The sequence below is a fragment of the Panthera leo genome, chromosome C2 (assembly GCF_018350215.1).
Source record: "Panthera leo isolate Ple1 chromosome C2, P.leo_Ple1_pat1.1, whole genome shotgun sequence".
Taxonomy (NCBI): Eukaryota; Metazoa; Chordata; class Mammalia; order Carnivora; family Felidae; genus Panthera; species Panthera leo.
This window is the reverse complement of record NC_056687.1, coordinates 72,141,919-72,158,732: the sequence shown is the minus strand read 5'-3', so window position 1 is coordinate 72,158,732 and position 16,814 is coordinate 72,141,919. Positions and strand designations below refer to the sequence as shown.

The following is a 16,814-nucleotide window of genomic DNA, read 5'->3' as shown; positions in this document are numbered from 1 at the left end:
ATGGGGCTCAAAATCATAAGCCGTGAGACCATGACCTGACCCGAAGTTGGACACCGAACCAACTGAGCCACCCAGGTGCCCCAGTATTTTTTTTCTAATACATGACCATAAATATTTTAAAATAAAATGGCAATCATCCTGTAATTCCTTTAGAACTTTTATGCCCTTTAATATGAACATTATTTATTCAACATGTAAGGAGCACTCTAGTTTCTCTTTTTGAAGTTATTTTACCCTATTCAATACACTATGGAATTTTTTTTCCCTAGGCCAATTCAAAACAATCTAGTAACCCAGTAAATGGGTATGCCATAAACAATTCCCTACTGGGGACCATTTGTTAATTTTTTAGCTCTCCAATTAATGTCACAACTAAAGCCCTTGATATATCCTGGTTCTGTTGTTTCCTCACAACACACTCACTAAAAGTTAAATCTCTGGGTCAAAGGACATGCATATCTAAAAGTTCTAAATTTTCATTAATGACTTCTTATATACACACGCAGCTTTAGTGTTTATGGAGTCAAACTGGTATATTGCGTCTGAGTTTCCTATCAGGCTTTAAAATGTATTATTGGGACGCCTGGGTAGCTCAGTTGATTGAATGTCTGACTCTTGATTTTGGCTCAGGTCATGATCTCATGGTGAGACTGGGATCTACGCTGGGCATTAAGCCTGCTTGGGATTCTCTCTCTCTCCCTCTGTCCCATCTCTGCACATACACTCTCTCAAAAAAATAAGAAAATTATTAAATGTATTATTAATGTGAAATTATAAAATGGTGTTATAAAATGTGTTCTCTTTAATAGCTTTACTGACCCGTGATTCACATACCACAAAAAATTACTCTTCTAAAGTGTAAAATTCATTTTTTTTTTTTGGGGGGGGGGGGAAATTCAGAGTTGTCCAACCATTACTATCACCTAATTTAGTAACATTCATTACTCCACAAGAAACTTTGTACCAGTTAGGAGTCACTCCTCATTACTTCCTCTCTACAGCCCCTGGCAACTATTAACCTACTTTCTATCTCTATATTTGCCTACCATGGACATTCCAAATCAATAGAATCACACAGTATGTGGCCTTTTGTGCCTGGCTCTTTTTACTTAGCATGTTTTCAAGGTTCATCCACACTGAAACATACAGCAGTACTTCATTCCTTTTTATGCCAGAATATCCCATTGTATAAAATACCAAATTTTACTTACTTGTTCATCAGTTGATGGACATTTGCATTGTTTCTACTTTTTGGCTATGATGAATAATGATGCTATGAACATCTGTGTACAGGTTTGTGTGTTTGTTTCTAATTGGTTAAATTTTTAATCTACCTGGAATATACTGACATAGGAATCTATTTTTTTTCCTTCCAAAACCAGTTTTATGCAATATTTACAATTATAAAACAGTAAGTAAACTGTAGTAAGTACAACTGGCTCTTGATAAGTGTATCAATCTACTGCAGTGAACATGTGTAGTTCTATTAGAGAAAAGCCAGCATTCACCATGCCATGGAACTTAGTATTAACTAATGCTATAGAAGTCAGTTAAAGGAGCATTCACTATACTGATTGTCCCGTATGGATTCCTATTCTAATTGCTCTATTAATCCTGATTATTCAGGTTTAGTTCCTTTATTTGTTGAATTTGTCCTTTTCATTGTGCTGGCTTTCCTCATATTTGGTGATAGATTGTGGGCTTATCTCTACTCGGGTAATTTTTTTTTTTTTTTGCTGGTGCAGGGAGGGCTGTGATGGGCAGTAGCTGTTGCTCTGCCTTCAACCCTTTTCAATCAGCACGGAGATGCTAAGTAAAACCCCAAAAATGGTTCTTCTGGTTCTTCTTTCCTCAGTCTATTAAAATAATGAATTACTTTGCAGATCACCAAGTGTGCATTCTGTAAAAATGCCTACTTCCTCATGTCACACTACAGTCTTACTGTATGCCATTAGTCAATTGATCAATTGCTTTTGGAAGTGCTACATCTCTTTAAGTTAATTGGTATCTACGTGTAAATGCTTACTTTTTCAGGTTTATGTATTATATGGTTTTGCTAACTTTATAGTAGAGAATTTGCCTTTCCCTATTCTAAGACAGTATAAACAACAGAAACTGTTTTGTTTTTAAAGATTTGCTAGGACTCTGTACTACTCTGTGTCTTTTTGTGGAGAAAAACTTTCTATACATACTTAATGGTTAAGAAAACAAAGTGCTCAGAATTGTTTAAACCACCAAGAAGTAATTCTCCTAATTCCCCAGAAAAGCCCTTTATAACAATTTGATATATATTTCCAGATGTGGCCGATACAAATGTGTGTGCACACTTCTATTCATATGCTCCATTTGTGTGTATATCTCTTAACAAAGTGGCATCATTCTGTTTTGCAACTTGCTTTTTTCACTTTATGTAGACAGCTTTCAGTTCAAAATATAGACTGAACTTTTTAACAGCTTCATAATGTACTATTGCCCAGATGTGCTGTAATTTATACTTCCATAGAAACTTTTTTTTGGTTGTCTCCAGTTTTGTTTCGTTTTTATAAAAAAAAAAAAATTTTTTTTATGTTTATTCATTTTTGAAAGACAGAGAGAGACAGAGAGCAAGTAGGGGTGGGCGGAGAGAGAGGGGGGACACAGAATCCAAAGCATACTCCAGGCTCTGAGTTGTCAGCACAGAGCCCAACATGGGGCTCGAACTCACGAACCACGAGATCATGACCTGAGCCGAAGTCGGACGCTCAACTGACTGAGCCACCCAGGTGCTCCAGTTGTCTCCAGTTTTTTTACCACCAGGACAATACTATAAGTAATGTCCCTATACAAATAAATATATTCTTATTTTGGATAAACTGCAAGAAGGGGAATGGGTCAAAGACTAATATTGCCATATTGTCTTCCAAAAATGTTTACACCAGCTTACTCATGGGGTAGATTTTGACAAGAAGACTTTTTAAAGTATGACGTAAAAACTTGAAGCCATTAAAGATAGATAAGTTTCACAATGAAGAATTGATAATTTCCTTTAAGCGAAATTACCACACTCAAAGTCAGGGTACTTTTACCTTTGGGGAAGGAAAAACTTAAACTCTTAGGACATCTGTAATTAAAATTTAACAAGGTAGGAATCACTGTTGCTCACTGCCACAGTCTCAGAACTAGCACAGTGCCTGGCATATAGGAACTTCTAGGCAAAGGAAAATTATATACAAACCAAAGATGGCCAAGAAACACAGAAAAAGATGTTCAAACACAAATCAAAACAACTCTCAGGTGATCTAGAAGAGAAGATTAGTAAATTTTAACAAGTGTAAACTGGTTCAACTTTTTGGAGGATAATTTCACAATTCTCTTAAAATTTTAAGTGTATTTGTTCATCATCAATTCCACTACTACAAATTTAACTTAGAGAAAAAACTGTTAAAGTATATAGAAGTAGTTTCATTGCACTATCATTTATAGAAGAAAACAACTGGAAGCAACACAAATATCATCAACCAAAACTTAAAGTATTGAACATCTCCATAATACAGCAATATAGAAGACTTCAAAGAAGAATGTCTAAATGCTTACAGGGAAATCCATGTGTGGAAGGAAAAAACAGGAATCTCCCAGAAAAGATAATGGGGGGCACTTGGGTGGCTCAGTCGGTTAGGCATCCAACTCTTGGTTTTGGCTCAGGTCACGATCTCATGGTTTGTGAGTTTGAGCTCCACATCGGGCTCCGTGGGAACAGTACGGAGCCTGATTGGGATTCTCTCTCTCCCCCTCTCTCTGCCCCTCCCCCAACTCATTCTGTCTCTCAAAAAGAAACAAACTTAAAAAAAGAACAAAGAAAGAAAGATAATGGACAGCAAGTGTGGGCCGCAGGTTGAGGGAGAATAAAGGAAGAGTGCGTACCAGAAAGGCAGATTGACAGCTGTTCGTCATCCACAGGAGATGCTTTCTGACTGTTCCTCCCACCTCCTGCTTGATTTTCGAGTTTGAGTCCACTGCATGTCAGAGGAGCCTCCAGTGGACTTTTACAGTAAGGGTGGTCCAGCAACTTAGAACTAAGAATGTTCTGCTTGAGAGATCCATCCTCATCCATCTGGCATGAGCTCTCAGTCTTTTCGGACACAGGCCCATCTACATCACTCACAGACTGATCTGCCCCAGACATGGGCAGTTTTACTCTGTCATCACTGACAGTACTTGTCCGATTTTCCTGACCCAGAGTCATAACTTCTCTTTCGTTTTCTGAGATAAACATGTTACTAGAATCATGTTCTGATAAGGGGATATCATGAATCAGCTCTGTACACTCCCACTTAGGAGAACAGGGTGACTGGTCCCAGGTGTATGTGACACTACCATTCTGTTGGTCAGGGAATGCTTCATCTAAACTAAGCTCCTTGCCCAAGAAAGGGCTTCCTTTAGTGTGGCCATCAGGCACATGAGAGTTCTTTCCCTTCATCACAGCATTGCTGTCCATATCTGGGAAGTATGGTTGATGCCGACAAGAAGGGTCTTTAGGTTCTGGGGAAGGGAATGGGCTGCAACTGCCACCCTCACTGTTTTCCCTAAGGGTCTCTTGATGGTCCCCAGTGACCTGCACCCAGCTTCGCTGGGCTTTTTTTAGCTTGCAAACTTTGCTTTTTGTTCTGAAGTGCTGGGATCTGAGAATCCTGTACCGAAATCTAATCATGGATAATTTCTCATACATCATAAGAGGAGATACTTTTATTCTTCTATGTTGGTTAAGTTGAAACTTTTTTGGAATCAGGGGTCCCCCATTCCTGTGGTGCTCCAGCCCTTGGTAGCAGCCATAACAAAAGCGCTTTCTCTTATGGTTGCTCAAGGTGACCACAATTGTGCCACTCTCACCTGGACTTTGGCTCTCCCCATTGAACTTCATGGGAAAGTCAGAAGCTTGTGGCTCCGTCCTAGGTCTGTGACCACTGACCTGACCTAAAACACTATTCGCTGGTAAGTCCGCAACCGCCTTCAAGAGACTTTTATCTCCACAGTATTCATGGTCAGAGTTCTTTGTTGATGATAGCAGCCTCTCTGCTTGGAGTTTCAGGAGGGTCCTTGAGGAGGAAATGAAGTGTTTAGAGTCTTTTCTTTTCACTTTAGAGGGCAAAGTACTAACATTCTGAAGAGCCACACTGGACTTTGCCTTAGCAAAAAAAGGTGCATCCTGGATCCATGTCTTCTGGATTTGAAGGGCCTTCTTTCTGCACTGGAAATGCCTCAGCTGCCTGCTCCAAATAACTGGCCTTCCCAATTTGGCTTTCAGAATGCACAAGTGTTGGTGAAAGCAGAACTTCTTAAAGCCTCCAAATCCAGTATTCCATTTCTCAGAAAAGGCTAAGTGGATTCCTTTCCTCCATAAAATTTTCTTCTGTTTTTTCATTTTTCTGATGCATAATGAGATCTTGATGCAGCTGTGAAGAGAAAGAAGAGTTACACATTTACCCTAAAAATGTCATTAAGATATAATCACAGCATTAGAAGTTAGAAAACTCTTAGGGGCAAAAAAAAAGCCTATGAAGTGCAATTTAGACTATCAGACATAACGAAATCCTTACCTGATTAAGGTTTTCCCCACAGTGAAAACTGGAAGACATGAATACTCTCACATGACCCCATTTGGTATAGCTGACTCTGACAGAAATGTCAAGATCATTTCCCAATATGCAATCAATTTCTGATGGAGTAAACAGGGTAGGAAGTCAGAAGAAAATCGGTCAGTGTTGACACTGCTTCTTGTTAGCTAAGTGACTTTAAGTCAGTCACCCAAATTCTGTGTTCTCATTTGTAAAATGAAGGATGGGGAAGGAGGGGGGACCACATACCATTTAAAACTGATTCCATATAAAAAGAGTGTGTTCTAGGGGTGCCTGAGTGGCTCAGTCGGTTAAGGGTCCGACTTCAGCTCAGGTTATGATCTCACAGTTCGGGAGTTTGAGCCCCGCGTCAAGCTCTGGGCTGACAGCTCAGAGCCTGGAACCCACTTCGGATTCTGTGTCTCCCTCTGTCTGCCCCTCCAACTGTTTGCACTCTGTCTCTTGCATTGTCTCAAAAGTAAATAAACATTAAAAGATTTTTTTTTTTAAAAGAGTGTGTTCTATACATCAAATCTTAGAAAGGAAGGGCAATACTTTTGCTGGGTATAGACATCTAGAGGCAGACAATGCAAGCAACATCAGTACCTCAAGAGGGAAACCAGCTTCCTCTTTGTCAGTCAGTCAAAAACTTTGAGTGACTATGCAGGGATATGAGCCCATTAGGTGCTCTCACACAGTTAGGGTTCTGATTCTCAAGTGAATCTAAGTAAAAAAGCACACGCACACACACGCATATATGAAGTTCGGGGACACACTTATTAGGAATGATAGATGAAAATGATAGTCAAAAACCAAACAGGATCCCTCCTCAGATTTAATAAGATCTAGCACTACTGAAGGCTCTTCAGTGCAGAATGAAAGGTGTCGGCTGTTGTGGGTGGTGGGGCAGAAGAAATAATAGACTATGAATCAAAAAACTAATAATCTAATTTCAGCTTGCTATTAGCTTATTAAGAAAAGTTGTATTACTTTTTTGTGCATCAGTTTTCTCTGGGAAAAAAAAAAAAGAGGACTGAGCACATGTTTACCTCAGTTCCCTCTCCAAATCCCATTAAGATGACAGAAATGGGTTTTAAGAAGGGAAAAACTCTCACGGACAAAGAAAATTAAAAAGCAGACAAGAAAGGGTGCCTGGGTGGCTCAGTCGGTTGAGTGTCCAGCTTCGGCTCAGGTCATGATCTCACGGTTCATGAGTTCAAGCCCCGCGTCGGGCTCTGTGCTGACAGCTCAGAGCCTGGAGCCTGCTTCAGATTCTGTGTCTCCCTCTCTCTCTGCCCCTTCCCCACTCATGCTCTGTCTCTCCCAGTCTCTCAAAAATGAATAAACGTTAAAAAAAACTTAAAAAATTTTTTTTTAAAAAAGCAGACAAGAACAATACAATTTTGAAAGAAGAAAGCACATAACTGAGTGATGAGCAGGCCAAAAGAATGAAAATCTAAGCCAGCAGCAGGCGAAGACCAGAAGCAAGTTACAGGACCTCAGAAAGGCTCAGGAATAGAAGCAACAATACCTATGAAGGTCAAGAGAAGGGAGTTCAAGGGGTACCTGGCTAGCTCAGCTGGTAGAGCCTGCAACTCTTGATCTCAGGGTTGAGTTCAAGCTCACGTTTGGTGTACAGATTACTTAAAAATAAAATCTTTAAGGGGCACTGGGTGGCTCAGTCAGTTAAGCATCCGACTTCGGCTCACTCACGATCTCACTATTTCTGAGTTCAAGCCCCATATGGGGCTCTGTACTGACAGCTCAGAGCCTGGAGCCTGCTTCGGATTCTGTGTCTCCCTCCCTCTGTGCCCCTCCCACACTCATGGGGTGTCTCTCTCTCTCTCTCCCTCTCTCAAATAAATATTAAAATTTTTAAAAAAATAATAAAAATTTTTGTAAAACAAAGAAGGGAGCTCAAAAAGGAGGGACCCATTTAAAGTCTGAATAAGAAGCAGTTAGACCCCCAAGATGTGCATTCTCCTACCCTGGCAGATAACCAAAGTTTTACTTTCTGGGGAGGACGAACCAGGCTAGTCAGGCACATCATGCACAACTGAAGGCAGGGGTTCAACAGGATCTAGGATTTTACACAGTGAATTCCCTCCCCAACCCATTTCCCCATTTAGATCCCAGAAAAAGATTTATAGCTTAAGGAAGAGATCAGCCCTGGGAGCAGATACTGATTTTTGGGGATGCCTCAACTAAACAGGCCCGAACAATTACTCTACACTATACCCCAAAGTTTAAGCAGTGAGACCCCAAATCCCTCCCCAACTCCACCCAGGAGGTAACTGCCCCTCCACTACCCAACTTTGGAAGTTTATTCTCCAGAAAGGGTAAAAGTGAATGAAGCTCTGCAGCCAGGGTGATCCCAGACACAATATGAAGATGGATTTATACACTAAATATATGCATCCCAACACTTTCCCACTCATTTCCCAGAACCTTGGCAGTTTGCTTTACCATCCAAGTAGGAAATTAGAAGATTCTTCTCTGGGGAATCTAATTAGTCCACAAGAAAATACATACAGATATCCCTCCAAAATGGCCCAGGATGGCCCACAGTACATCTCAAAGTTGCCAAGTCTCACCGCATGTTCTAAATTACCAAGCAACCTCTTAGTGGTTATTCTTTAAAATGACAGGAAAATCCAAGATTCACCAGATTTCTAGGGTTGACAAGTGGACCAAAGTAAACATTTAAAAAAGCAAAAACTTACATAGAGAAGTCCACTTCAAAAAACTAAGGGAGGGGGCACCTGGATGGCTTAGTCAGTCGAGCGTCCAACTTTGGCTCAGATCATGATCTCACAGTTTGTGAGTTCGAGCCCCACATCGGGCTTGCTGCTCTCAGTGCAGAGCCCACTTCAGATCCTCTGCTCCCTCTCTCTGCCCCTCCCCCACTTGCGCTCTCTCAAAAATAAATAAAACATTAAAAAAATTAAAAATAAAATAAAAATAAAAAACTAAGAGGAGGAGGAAAGAGGAGTTCTTGTTTAATGGGTACACGTTTCCATTTAAGAAGATGAAAAAGGTTCTGAAGATGGATTGTGGCCATGGTTGCACAGCAGTGTAAATGTATTTAATGCCACTGAACTGTACACCTAAAAATGTTTAAAACGGTAAAAGCTGGGGCACCTGAGTGGCTCAGTGGGCTAAGTGTCTGACTTCAGCTCAGGTCATGATCTCGTGGTCCATGGGTTCGAACCCCACGCTGGGCTCTGTGCTGACAGCTCAGGGCCTAGAGTCTGCTTCAGACTCTGTCTCCCTCTCTCTCTGCCCCTGCCCACCTTGCACACATGCTCGCTCTCTCTCTCTCCCTCTCTCTCACACACACACACACAAAAATAAACATTAAAAAATATTTTTTTAATAAAATGAAATAAAATGGTAAAAATTATGCTATGTATATTTACCACACTAAAAAACAAGAGGGAAGGAAAAAAAATCTAACAGTATCTTCAAAGTAAAAAAAAAAAAAAAGTTATATCCACTGGGGGGAATATAATAGCATGTTTTATGTTGTTTTTTTTAAGTTTGTTTATTTTTGAGAGAAACAGAAAAAACAAGCATGAGCCAGAGAGGGACAGAGAACGGAAGAGAGAGAATCCCAAGGAGGCTCCACACTCCATGCAGAGCCCAACTTGGGACCTGATCCCACAACCATGAGATCATGACCGGAGCTGAAATCAAGAGTCAGATGCTCAACGAACTGAACCACGCAGGTGCCGTTTTGTTTTTGTTTTTCTAAAGGAACAATCAAAAATAATAAAGGGACCTTGGAAATTTAAAAGAATTGAAAAACTCAGTAAAAAGTAAAGGGCTAATATCCCTAATATAAAGAACTCTCTTAAATTGAGGGATAAAGAAAAAAAAAAAAAAGCCTGATGGAAATATGGGAAAAAGACATAAGGAGACATTTCACAAATATTTTTAAATAGCTCTTAAACATAAGAAAAGATGTTCAACTTAAAAAAAAAAAATGGGCAAAGAGGGTTGGGGAGTTGTGCAAAATGAGTGAAAGGAGTCAAAATGTAAAAACTTCCAGTTATAAAGTAAGTTATGGAGATGTAATGTATAGCATGGTGATTATAGTTAATAATGCTGTACTGTGTATTTGAAAGTTGCTAAGAGAGTAAATCTTAAAAGTCCTCATCACAGGAAAAAAAACTTTGTTACTAAGTATAGTAGTAGATGTTAACTGGACTTACTATAGTCATCATTTTGCAATGTATACAAATAGCAAATCATGATGTAGAACTAAAAATGATATAATGCTATATGTTAATTATACCTCAATAAAAACACGGGCAAAAACTGTGACAACACATTCTGTTGGTGGGAGAAAAGAAACTTTCATACTTTGCTAATAGGAATACAGACCGATAAAATCCTTTTGGAGGAGAATTTGATAATATCTAACAAACCCTGGTATTTACCTTTTAATCTAGCAGCCCCACTTTTAGGAATTTGTCCTTAAGATACACCTCCAGTAATAATGAAAATACAAAATCAAGGTTAGTCATTACAACATTGTAATTGCAAAATACTGGAGACCTAACAGGAAGGTAGTTGAATAAAGTATGGTTCTTTCACACACTGAGTGAAGCTATAGAAGAATAAAAATGAACTCCATGAGCTAACATGGAATGATTTCCAGGGTAAGTGAAAAAAGCCAAGTTCAAATGAGTATTAATACTATGCCACCAAGACATGACTGTGGCACATAGACACCACAACTGCAAGTTTGGGGAGTTCCCAAAACCAGCCTCAGGTTTGGCAATTTGCCAAAAGGACTCACAGAGCTTACTGAAAACTATTATATTCATAGTTACGGTCTATTAAAGCTGAAGAATATGGATTAAATCAGCCAAGTGGAGAAGCACATAAGGTGTTCTAGCACCATGAACACAGGAGAACTTTACTGTCCTGACATCAGTGCATGACAATATTGCCATCCAGGAAAGCTTACCTGAGCCTTGATATCCAGAGCTTTTATTGGGGTTTTTAGGCACAACTGTTTGCCCACAAGACTGAGCTCAGTCTTTCAGCCCCTCTGGAGATCCACTGATACCAAAGTCATTACCCTAAACTACACTGTCGGTCCTTCTGGCATGGCCAATCCCCATCCTAATTCATGCTGTTAGACTGTTGGTGATACAAAGCTCCCAGGCAAATACAGACATTCCAACAAGGCATGACATTCCAAGGGCTTAGAGATTACCTCCCAGAAGCCAAGGATAAAGGCTTGCTTTTGGGGCAAGGTTAAATTCTTTACCATGTAGCTGCTTCTCGTGAAAGAAAAATTACAAAAATATACACATATCTGCCCTTTCGTCCCCCAAGACAAAATAAAATAAAAATACAAACATGGGAGGAAACAACCAGAAACTAATGAGAACAATAACATACAGGAAATTATAGATATGTATAGGATGAAAGAATGAGAAGGAAAATGGCACAGGGATGAGAGTGGTACTTCTCTAAGCTTGCCTTTTTATAAAGTTCTGACTTTTAAAACCATGTTAATGCTTCATATACTAAAAAATATATACAAATAGGGGTGCCTGGGTGGCTCAGTAAGTTAAGTGTCTGACTTCAGCTCAGGTCATGATCTCATGGTTCATGAGTTCAAGCCTCGCATCCAGCTCTCTGCTGTCAGTGTGGAGCCTGCCTCAGAATCTTTGTCCCCCACTTCCCTGCTCACTCTGTCTCAAAAATAAATAACTTAAAAAATACATACATACACACACACACACACACACACACAAATAATTAAAATCAACCAGAATGCAGGAGGACTCCAAAATGAAATACAAATAGCAAATGAATGACAAATAAATAACTATACTGAAAAAGTATGAAAAAATTAGCCAAAGTAATTTTCAAAAACATTTGGACTGTACAGGACTAGAAACAAAAGGACTGTATACAAATACTGTACTTTAGTTAGCAAATTAGTCTTCACAGATGAATGAGTTAATTTTGAAACTACTTTGTAAATATTCTAATTTTTTTAGTTAAGTAGGCTCCACGCCCAACATGGGGCAAGGGTTATATGCTTTATCAACTGAACCATCCAGATGCCGCAACTTTGTAAATACTCTAAAACTGAGTACATAGGAAAATAAGTTGTAGATAAATAGAGCTAGGTTTTTCACCATTGATGAAAGGAGTAGCAGATAGTGAACAGACTGAGACAGGTTTGAATCTATAATGACAGAATGAAATCAGAAGTATCCATGAGTTCATGATTTTATATATACATATACACAGATATACATCTAGAAATGTGCACACATGTGTATTTCCTAGCTCTGTCTACTTAGTGTAGAAGCAGTAACATCCCTGGGGCGCCTGGGTGGCTCAGTCGGTTAAGCATCTGACTTCGGCTCAGGTCATGATCTCACAGTCCGTGAGTTCGAGCCCCGCATTGGGCTCTGTGCTGACAGCTCAGAGCCTGGAGCCTGCTTCAGATTCTGTGTCTCCCTCTCTCTCTGACCCTCCCCCGTTCATGCTCTGTCTCTCTCTGTCTCAAAAATAAACATTAAAAAAAATTTAAAAAAAAAAAAAAAAAAAAAAAGAAGCAGTAACATCCCAGTAGCAATGAACACCCCTTGCACCCAGATCTTGGTTCCCATTTTAAAAAATGACTGATGCCAGAGCAGGACAGAACAAATAGATGAGCCTGGAATATCATTATAATGCCAGAAAGCAAAAAAAAAAAAAAAAAAGTGCTCAAGAAATTATGACATGTCAAAAGAACACAGGAACCAACCTAATGAGACTTGCCATGGTCAAAGACTCTGAGCAACTAAATATATAATGACAGAAATGGATTATAAGAGCAAAACAAATGCCCTAGTCTGCAACAATATATGACTAAATAAATGGGGAGAAGGGACAGCTCTCCTTACACAGAATTTCAAATTAATAAATACAGAAGGAATGATGGAAATAGAAAAGTTATAATTTGCAACTCATAAACAACAGACTCAGGAAAGAAAATTAGATGAAAAAATACAGTGAGAAACAAGATATATACCGTCTCAAAGTATCTCCACAAGATACTTAAAATCACAAAGGGAAAAGTTGTACCTTTCAACAGAAAACCTGACAAACATCACCTTAGTCAGGTGATCAGGGCTATCATCACCAGTAGTAGTAAGATATAATGTTCATATGCCTCCTGATGTAGCACAATGTCACTTGTATGATGTACCACCTCTGTGATGTTATAAATGTATAACCTGAATTTAATCATAAGTAAAAACAGATAAGGCCACACTGAGGGACGGATACTCTATAGGATAACTGGCCAATACTCTTCAAATGTGTCAAGCAGGAGTGCCTGGGTGGCTCAATCGGTTAAGCGTTTGACTTCAGCTTACATCAAGATCTCACAGTTCTTAAGTCTGAGCCCTACACCGGGCTCTCTGTTGTCAGCACAGAGCCCACTTCAGATCCTCTGTCCCTCTGCCCCTCCCCCCAGTGCACACTCTCTCTCAAAAATTAACGAACATTTAAAAAAATGTGTCAGTCAAGGTCATGAAAGACAAAAAGATTGAGGACCTGTCCCAGATTAAAGGACTAAGCCTAAGAAGACAGGATAACTAAGGCAACATGTAATCCTGGATGGGGTCCTGGTCCAGAAAAAGATCACATGTTAGGCCATAAAACAAGTCTCAATAAATTTAAAACTGAAATTCTATTATGTGTCTTTTCCAACCAGAATGGTATGAAACTAAAAATCAATGACAAGAAAAAAAAAGAATTAAAAACCACAAACACATGGAGGCTGAATCACATGTTCACCCAATGGGTGAACAAAGAAATCAAAGACACCAAAAAATACACGGAAACAAATGAAAATGAAAACACAGCAGTCCAAAATCTTTGAGACATGGCGAAAGCAGTTCTGAGCAGGAGATGTGTAGTGATAGAGGCCTACCTCAAGAGAAAAAAAAAAATCTCTCGGGGTGCCACCCGGGTGGCTCAGTCGGTTAAAAGTGTCCAACTCTGGATTTTGGCTCAGGTCACAGTCTCGTGGTTTGTGGGTTCAAGCCCTGCTGGCAGTGTGAAGCCTGCTCAGGATTCTCATTCATATTCTCTCATTCATATATTCTCTTTCTCTCCTCTCTGTCCTCTGTCTCCCCTCTCTCTCTCCCTCTCCCTCTCTCTCGACCTCCCCATGCTAAGTAAATATATAAACTTAAAAAAAAAAATCTCAAATGAGTAATCTAAACTTACACCTAAAAGAACTAGAAAAAGAAGAATAAAACCCAATACGAGTAGAAGAAAGGAAATAATAAAGAACAGAAATAAATAAAATAGAGACTAAAAAACCAATAGAGGGGCAGCGGGGTAGCCCAGTCAGTTAAGCATCCAACTCTTGATCTCAGCTCAGGTCATGATCTCCGTCGTGAGTTCAAGCCCCCACTGAGTTCCAGGCTGGGTTTGAAGCCTACTTAAAAAATAATAATAAATAAAGTTTTAAAAATAGAAAAGACCAATGAGGGGCACCTGGCTAGCTCAGTTGGTAGAGCATATGACTCTTGATCTTGGGGTCATGAGTTTGAGTCCCACATTAAGCAGTAGAGATTACATTAAAAAAATATTTTTAAAAAAGAAAAACAGGGGTGCCTGGTTGGCTCCATTGGTTAAGTGTCTGACTTCGGCTCAGGTCATGATCCTGCAGTTCATGAGTTTGAGCCCTGCATTGGGCTTTGTGCTGACAGCTGAGCCTGGAACCTGCTTCAGTTTCTGAGTCTCCTCTCTCTGCCCCTCCCTCACCCATGCTCTCTCTCAAAAATAAAAAAGTAAACATAAAAAAAATTAAAAAATTAAAAATTAAATTAAAAAAAGAAAAGAAAAAAGTGGCAAAAGGAAAGAAAGAAAGAAAGAAAGAAAGAAAGAAAGAAAGAAAGAAAGAAAGAAAGAAGAAAGAAAGAAAGAAAAAGATTATAAACCAGAAGATCAAGGTCTGAGGGAAAATTATTTTCAACACAGAACTTGAAACTCAGCCAATTCATCAATCAAAACTGAGCACAGAAAAAAGGTTTTCAGAGATGTAAGTTATTAAAATACAGAACTACCATGCATCTTTTTCTCAGGGAGCCACATTTTGTCACACTCTGACAAAATGAGGGAGTAAATGAAGAAAGACCTGAGACCCAGGAAAGATCCAAAACAACACACAAGCAAGAGAAATCCTAAAGAAAATGGTAAAGAAAGATCAGAGTGACAACTATGCCTCAAGCCTAGAGAGCCACCAATCCAGAAGAAAGAGGTCAAAAGGATTTGGGAAAGATGTCTCCAAAAATGTGAAATTGATAGAATTTCTAAAATGTCTGAATGCAAAGACAGATGAGATACAACTGGAAGAGAGCTTGAAAATATATTTAGTTTACTAAAAACACTACTCACTTTAGGGACAAGAAAAAGTTGCACAAGAAAGGAAAAACAGTCACTATAAATCATAGAGTAATACATAACTTAGCTGTGACTACCATTTACATAATCATAAAAAGGCAAACACTGCTCTAATCAAATGGTTCTCAACCAGACACTCCTTATCATACCTCTCAGTCCAGTATTTAGAACTGTGTGGGAAATTTTTGGTTGTTACAATGAATTTAGGTTGGTATTGATATTTGGTGCCTGGTGTAATGCTAAATATCATGTAATGGACAGGATAATGAAGAACCGTCTCATCCAAAATGACAATACTGCCCCTATTGAGAAAAACCGCTTCTAGCCAAAATTACAGAATCACTACACAGTGAGGATAGATGGGACAGCAGACGTGTACATGTATGTAGAAGTGAAGAGCACATGCTAAAGAGAAGTAAATCTTTATCTTCCATAGTCTACAGATAAAGCTTAACACTAGGAAATCAAAAGTAACATTAAAAAAAAAAAAGCTAATTTAGGGACACGCTGTTGATACCAAAAGAACAGCTCAAAGACTTGAAAGTGGCTGTTGCTGGGAAACAGGAAATGGCAGAAAGGAGCAAGATTCTGGGAACTAAGTCAGGAAAGAGGGCTAGAGGTTTCTCCTTCAGTATACATTTCTCTACTTAGTCCCTTTTATTTTTTTTAACATTTATTTATTTTTGAGAGATAGAGACAGAGTGCAAGTAGGGGAGGGACAGAGAGAGAGGGAGACACAGAATCCAAAGCAGGCTCCAGGCTCTGAGCTGTCAGCACAGAGCCCAACACAGGGCTCAAACCCACGAACTGGGAGACCACGACCCGAGTCAAAGTCGGATGCCCAACCGACTGAGCCACCCAGGTGCCCCTCTACTTAGTCCCTTTATAAAGCACCTACATCCCATCCTCAAATAGGCAAGGTTCCCTCAGACCAGAGACTGTTTTACCCTCCCCACACCACATACTAAATCTTTAGTTATCCTGTTTTTATGTATAGGGAGAAGAAAATGTCAGATCTGGGAGGATTTTTCTTAAACAGACTTTCAATCACTTATGTATATATATTTTAGTCCCACCTTCACCTACCTGTCCACAGTCCATGACACTACTCACTAACCCTGAAACTTTTAAAAGGTTCTGAAACACAAACATGACTACTTGTCGGCTTTCTCTACTCGTTGGTTTAGGATTCAGCTTTCTCAAGTCTGTTAATCAGTTACCACTAGTCTTTTCTGCTTTCCAGCTTCCAGAATGTGGGGCTTGAACTCACCACCCCAAAATCAAGAGTTGCATGCTCTGACTGAGCCAGCCAGGCACTCCTCACTTCTCTACAGTTTTAATGGAGTTTTCAGGCTGCTGTGGAATTAAATGTGTACATTCAATCCAATTTCCTTACCATAACACACTGCTGAATTAAAAAAAAAAAAAAATTGCTAAACAAAATGTACGAGCCCATTTTTTGCTAAGTGGAAAAAGCCATGTATTTTGAATATTTATAGAGGAAAACATGTCTATCAGAATTTACACCAAACTACTAAGAGTTTAGGCCCACAGTTCCTAAACTATATGCCAAGGAACCCAAGGGTTCTGCAGTAAATTCAGAGGGATATCACAAAGCATTCTAAATCAGAGGGGAAAAAACAATATTCTTTATCTGTCATACCTATCAAACACGTGACAAACTACCAGTTTAATACAATTCAGTTTCAAATTAGATCATGGTATATTCTTTCTAATGACATCCTATCTTTGCAAAGTTGGGTTTTTGTTGGTTACTGTGATGATTAA

General features: G+C 39.3%; 1 protein-coding gene across 6 annotated transcripts in view; it reads right to left on the bottom strand.

Moving 5' to 3' along the window:
• The window catches only part of SENP5 (SUMO specific peptidase 5), a 48,712-nt gene that overhangs the window by 23,036 nt on the left and 8,862 nt on the right, over positions 1–16,814 (bottom strand). The window contains exons 1-2 of one of the 6 annotated variants that reach the window (XM_042903740.1): positions 12,693–12,853; positions 3,901–5,429 (exon numbers count right to left, since the gene is read on the bottom strand). In XM_042903740.1, coding sequence (XP_042759674.1) covers positions 3,901–5,429; positions 12,693–12,718 — 1,555 coding nt within the window. In that variant the 5' untranslated portion in view covers positions 12,719–12,853. Of the gene's footprint in view, positions 1–3,900; positions 5,430–5,573; positions 5,690–12,692; positions 12,854–16,814 lie in introns of those variants that run through there. The other 5 variants (XM_042903739.1, XM_042903736.1, XM_042903741.1 and 2 more) reach the window with 5 other exon arrangements.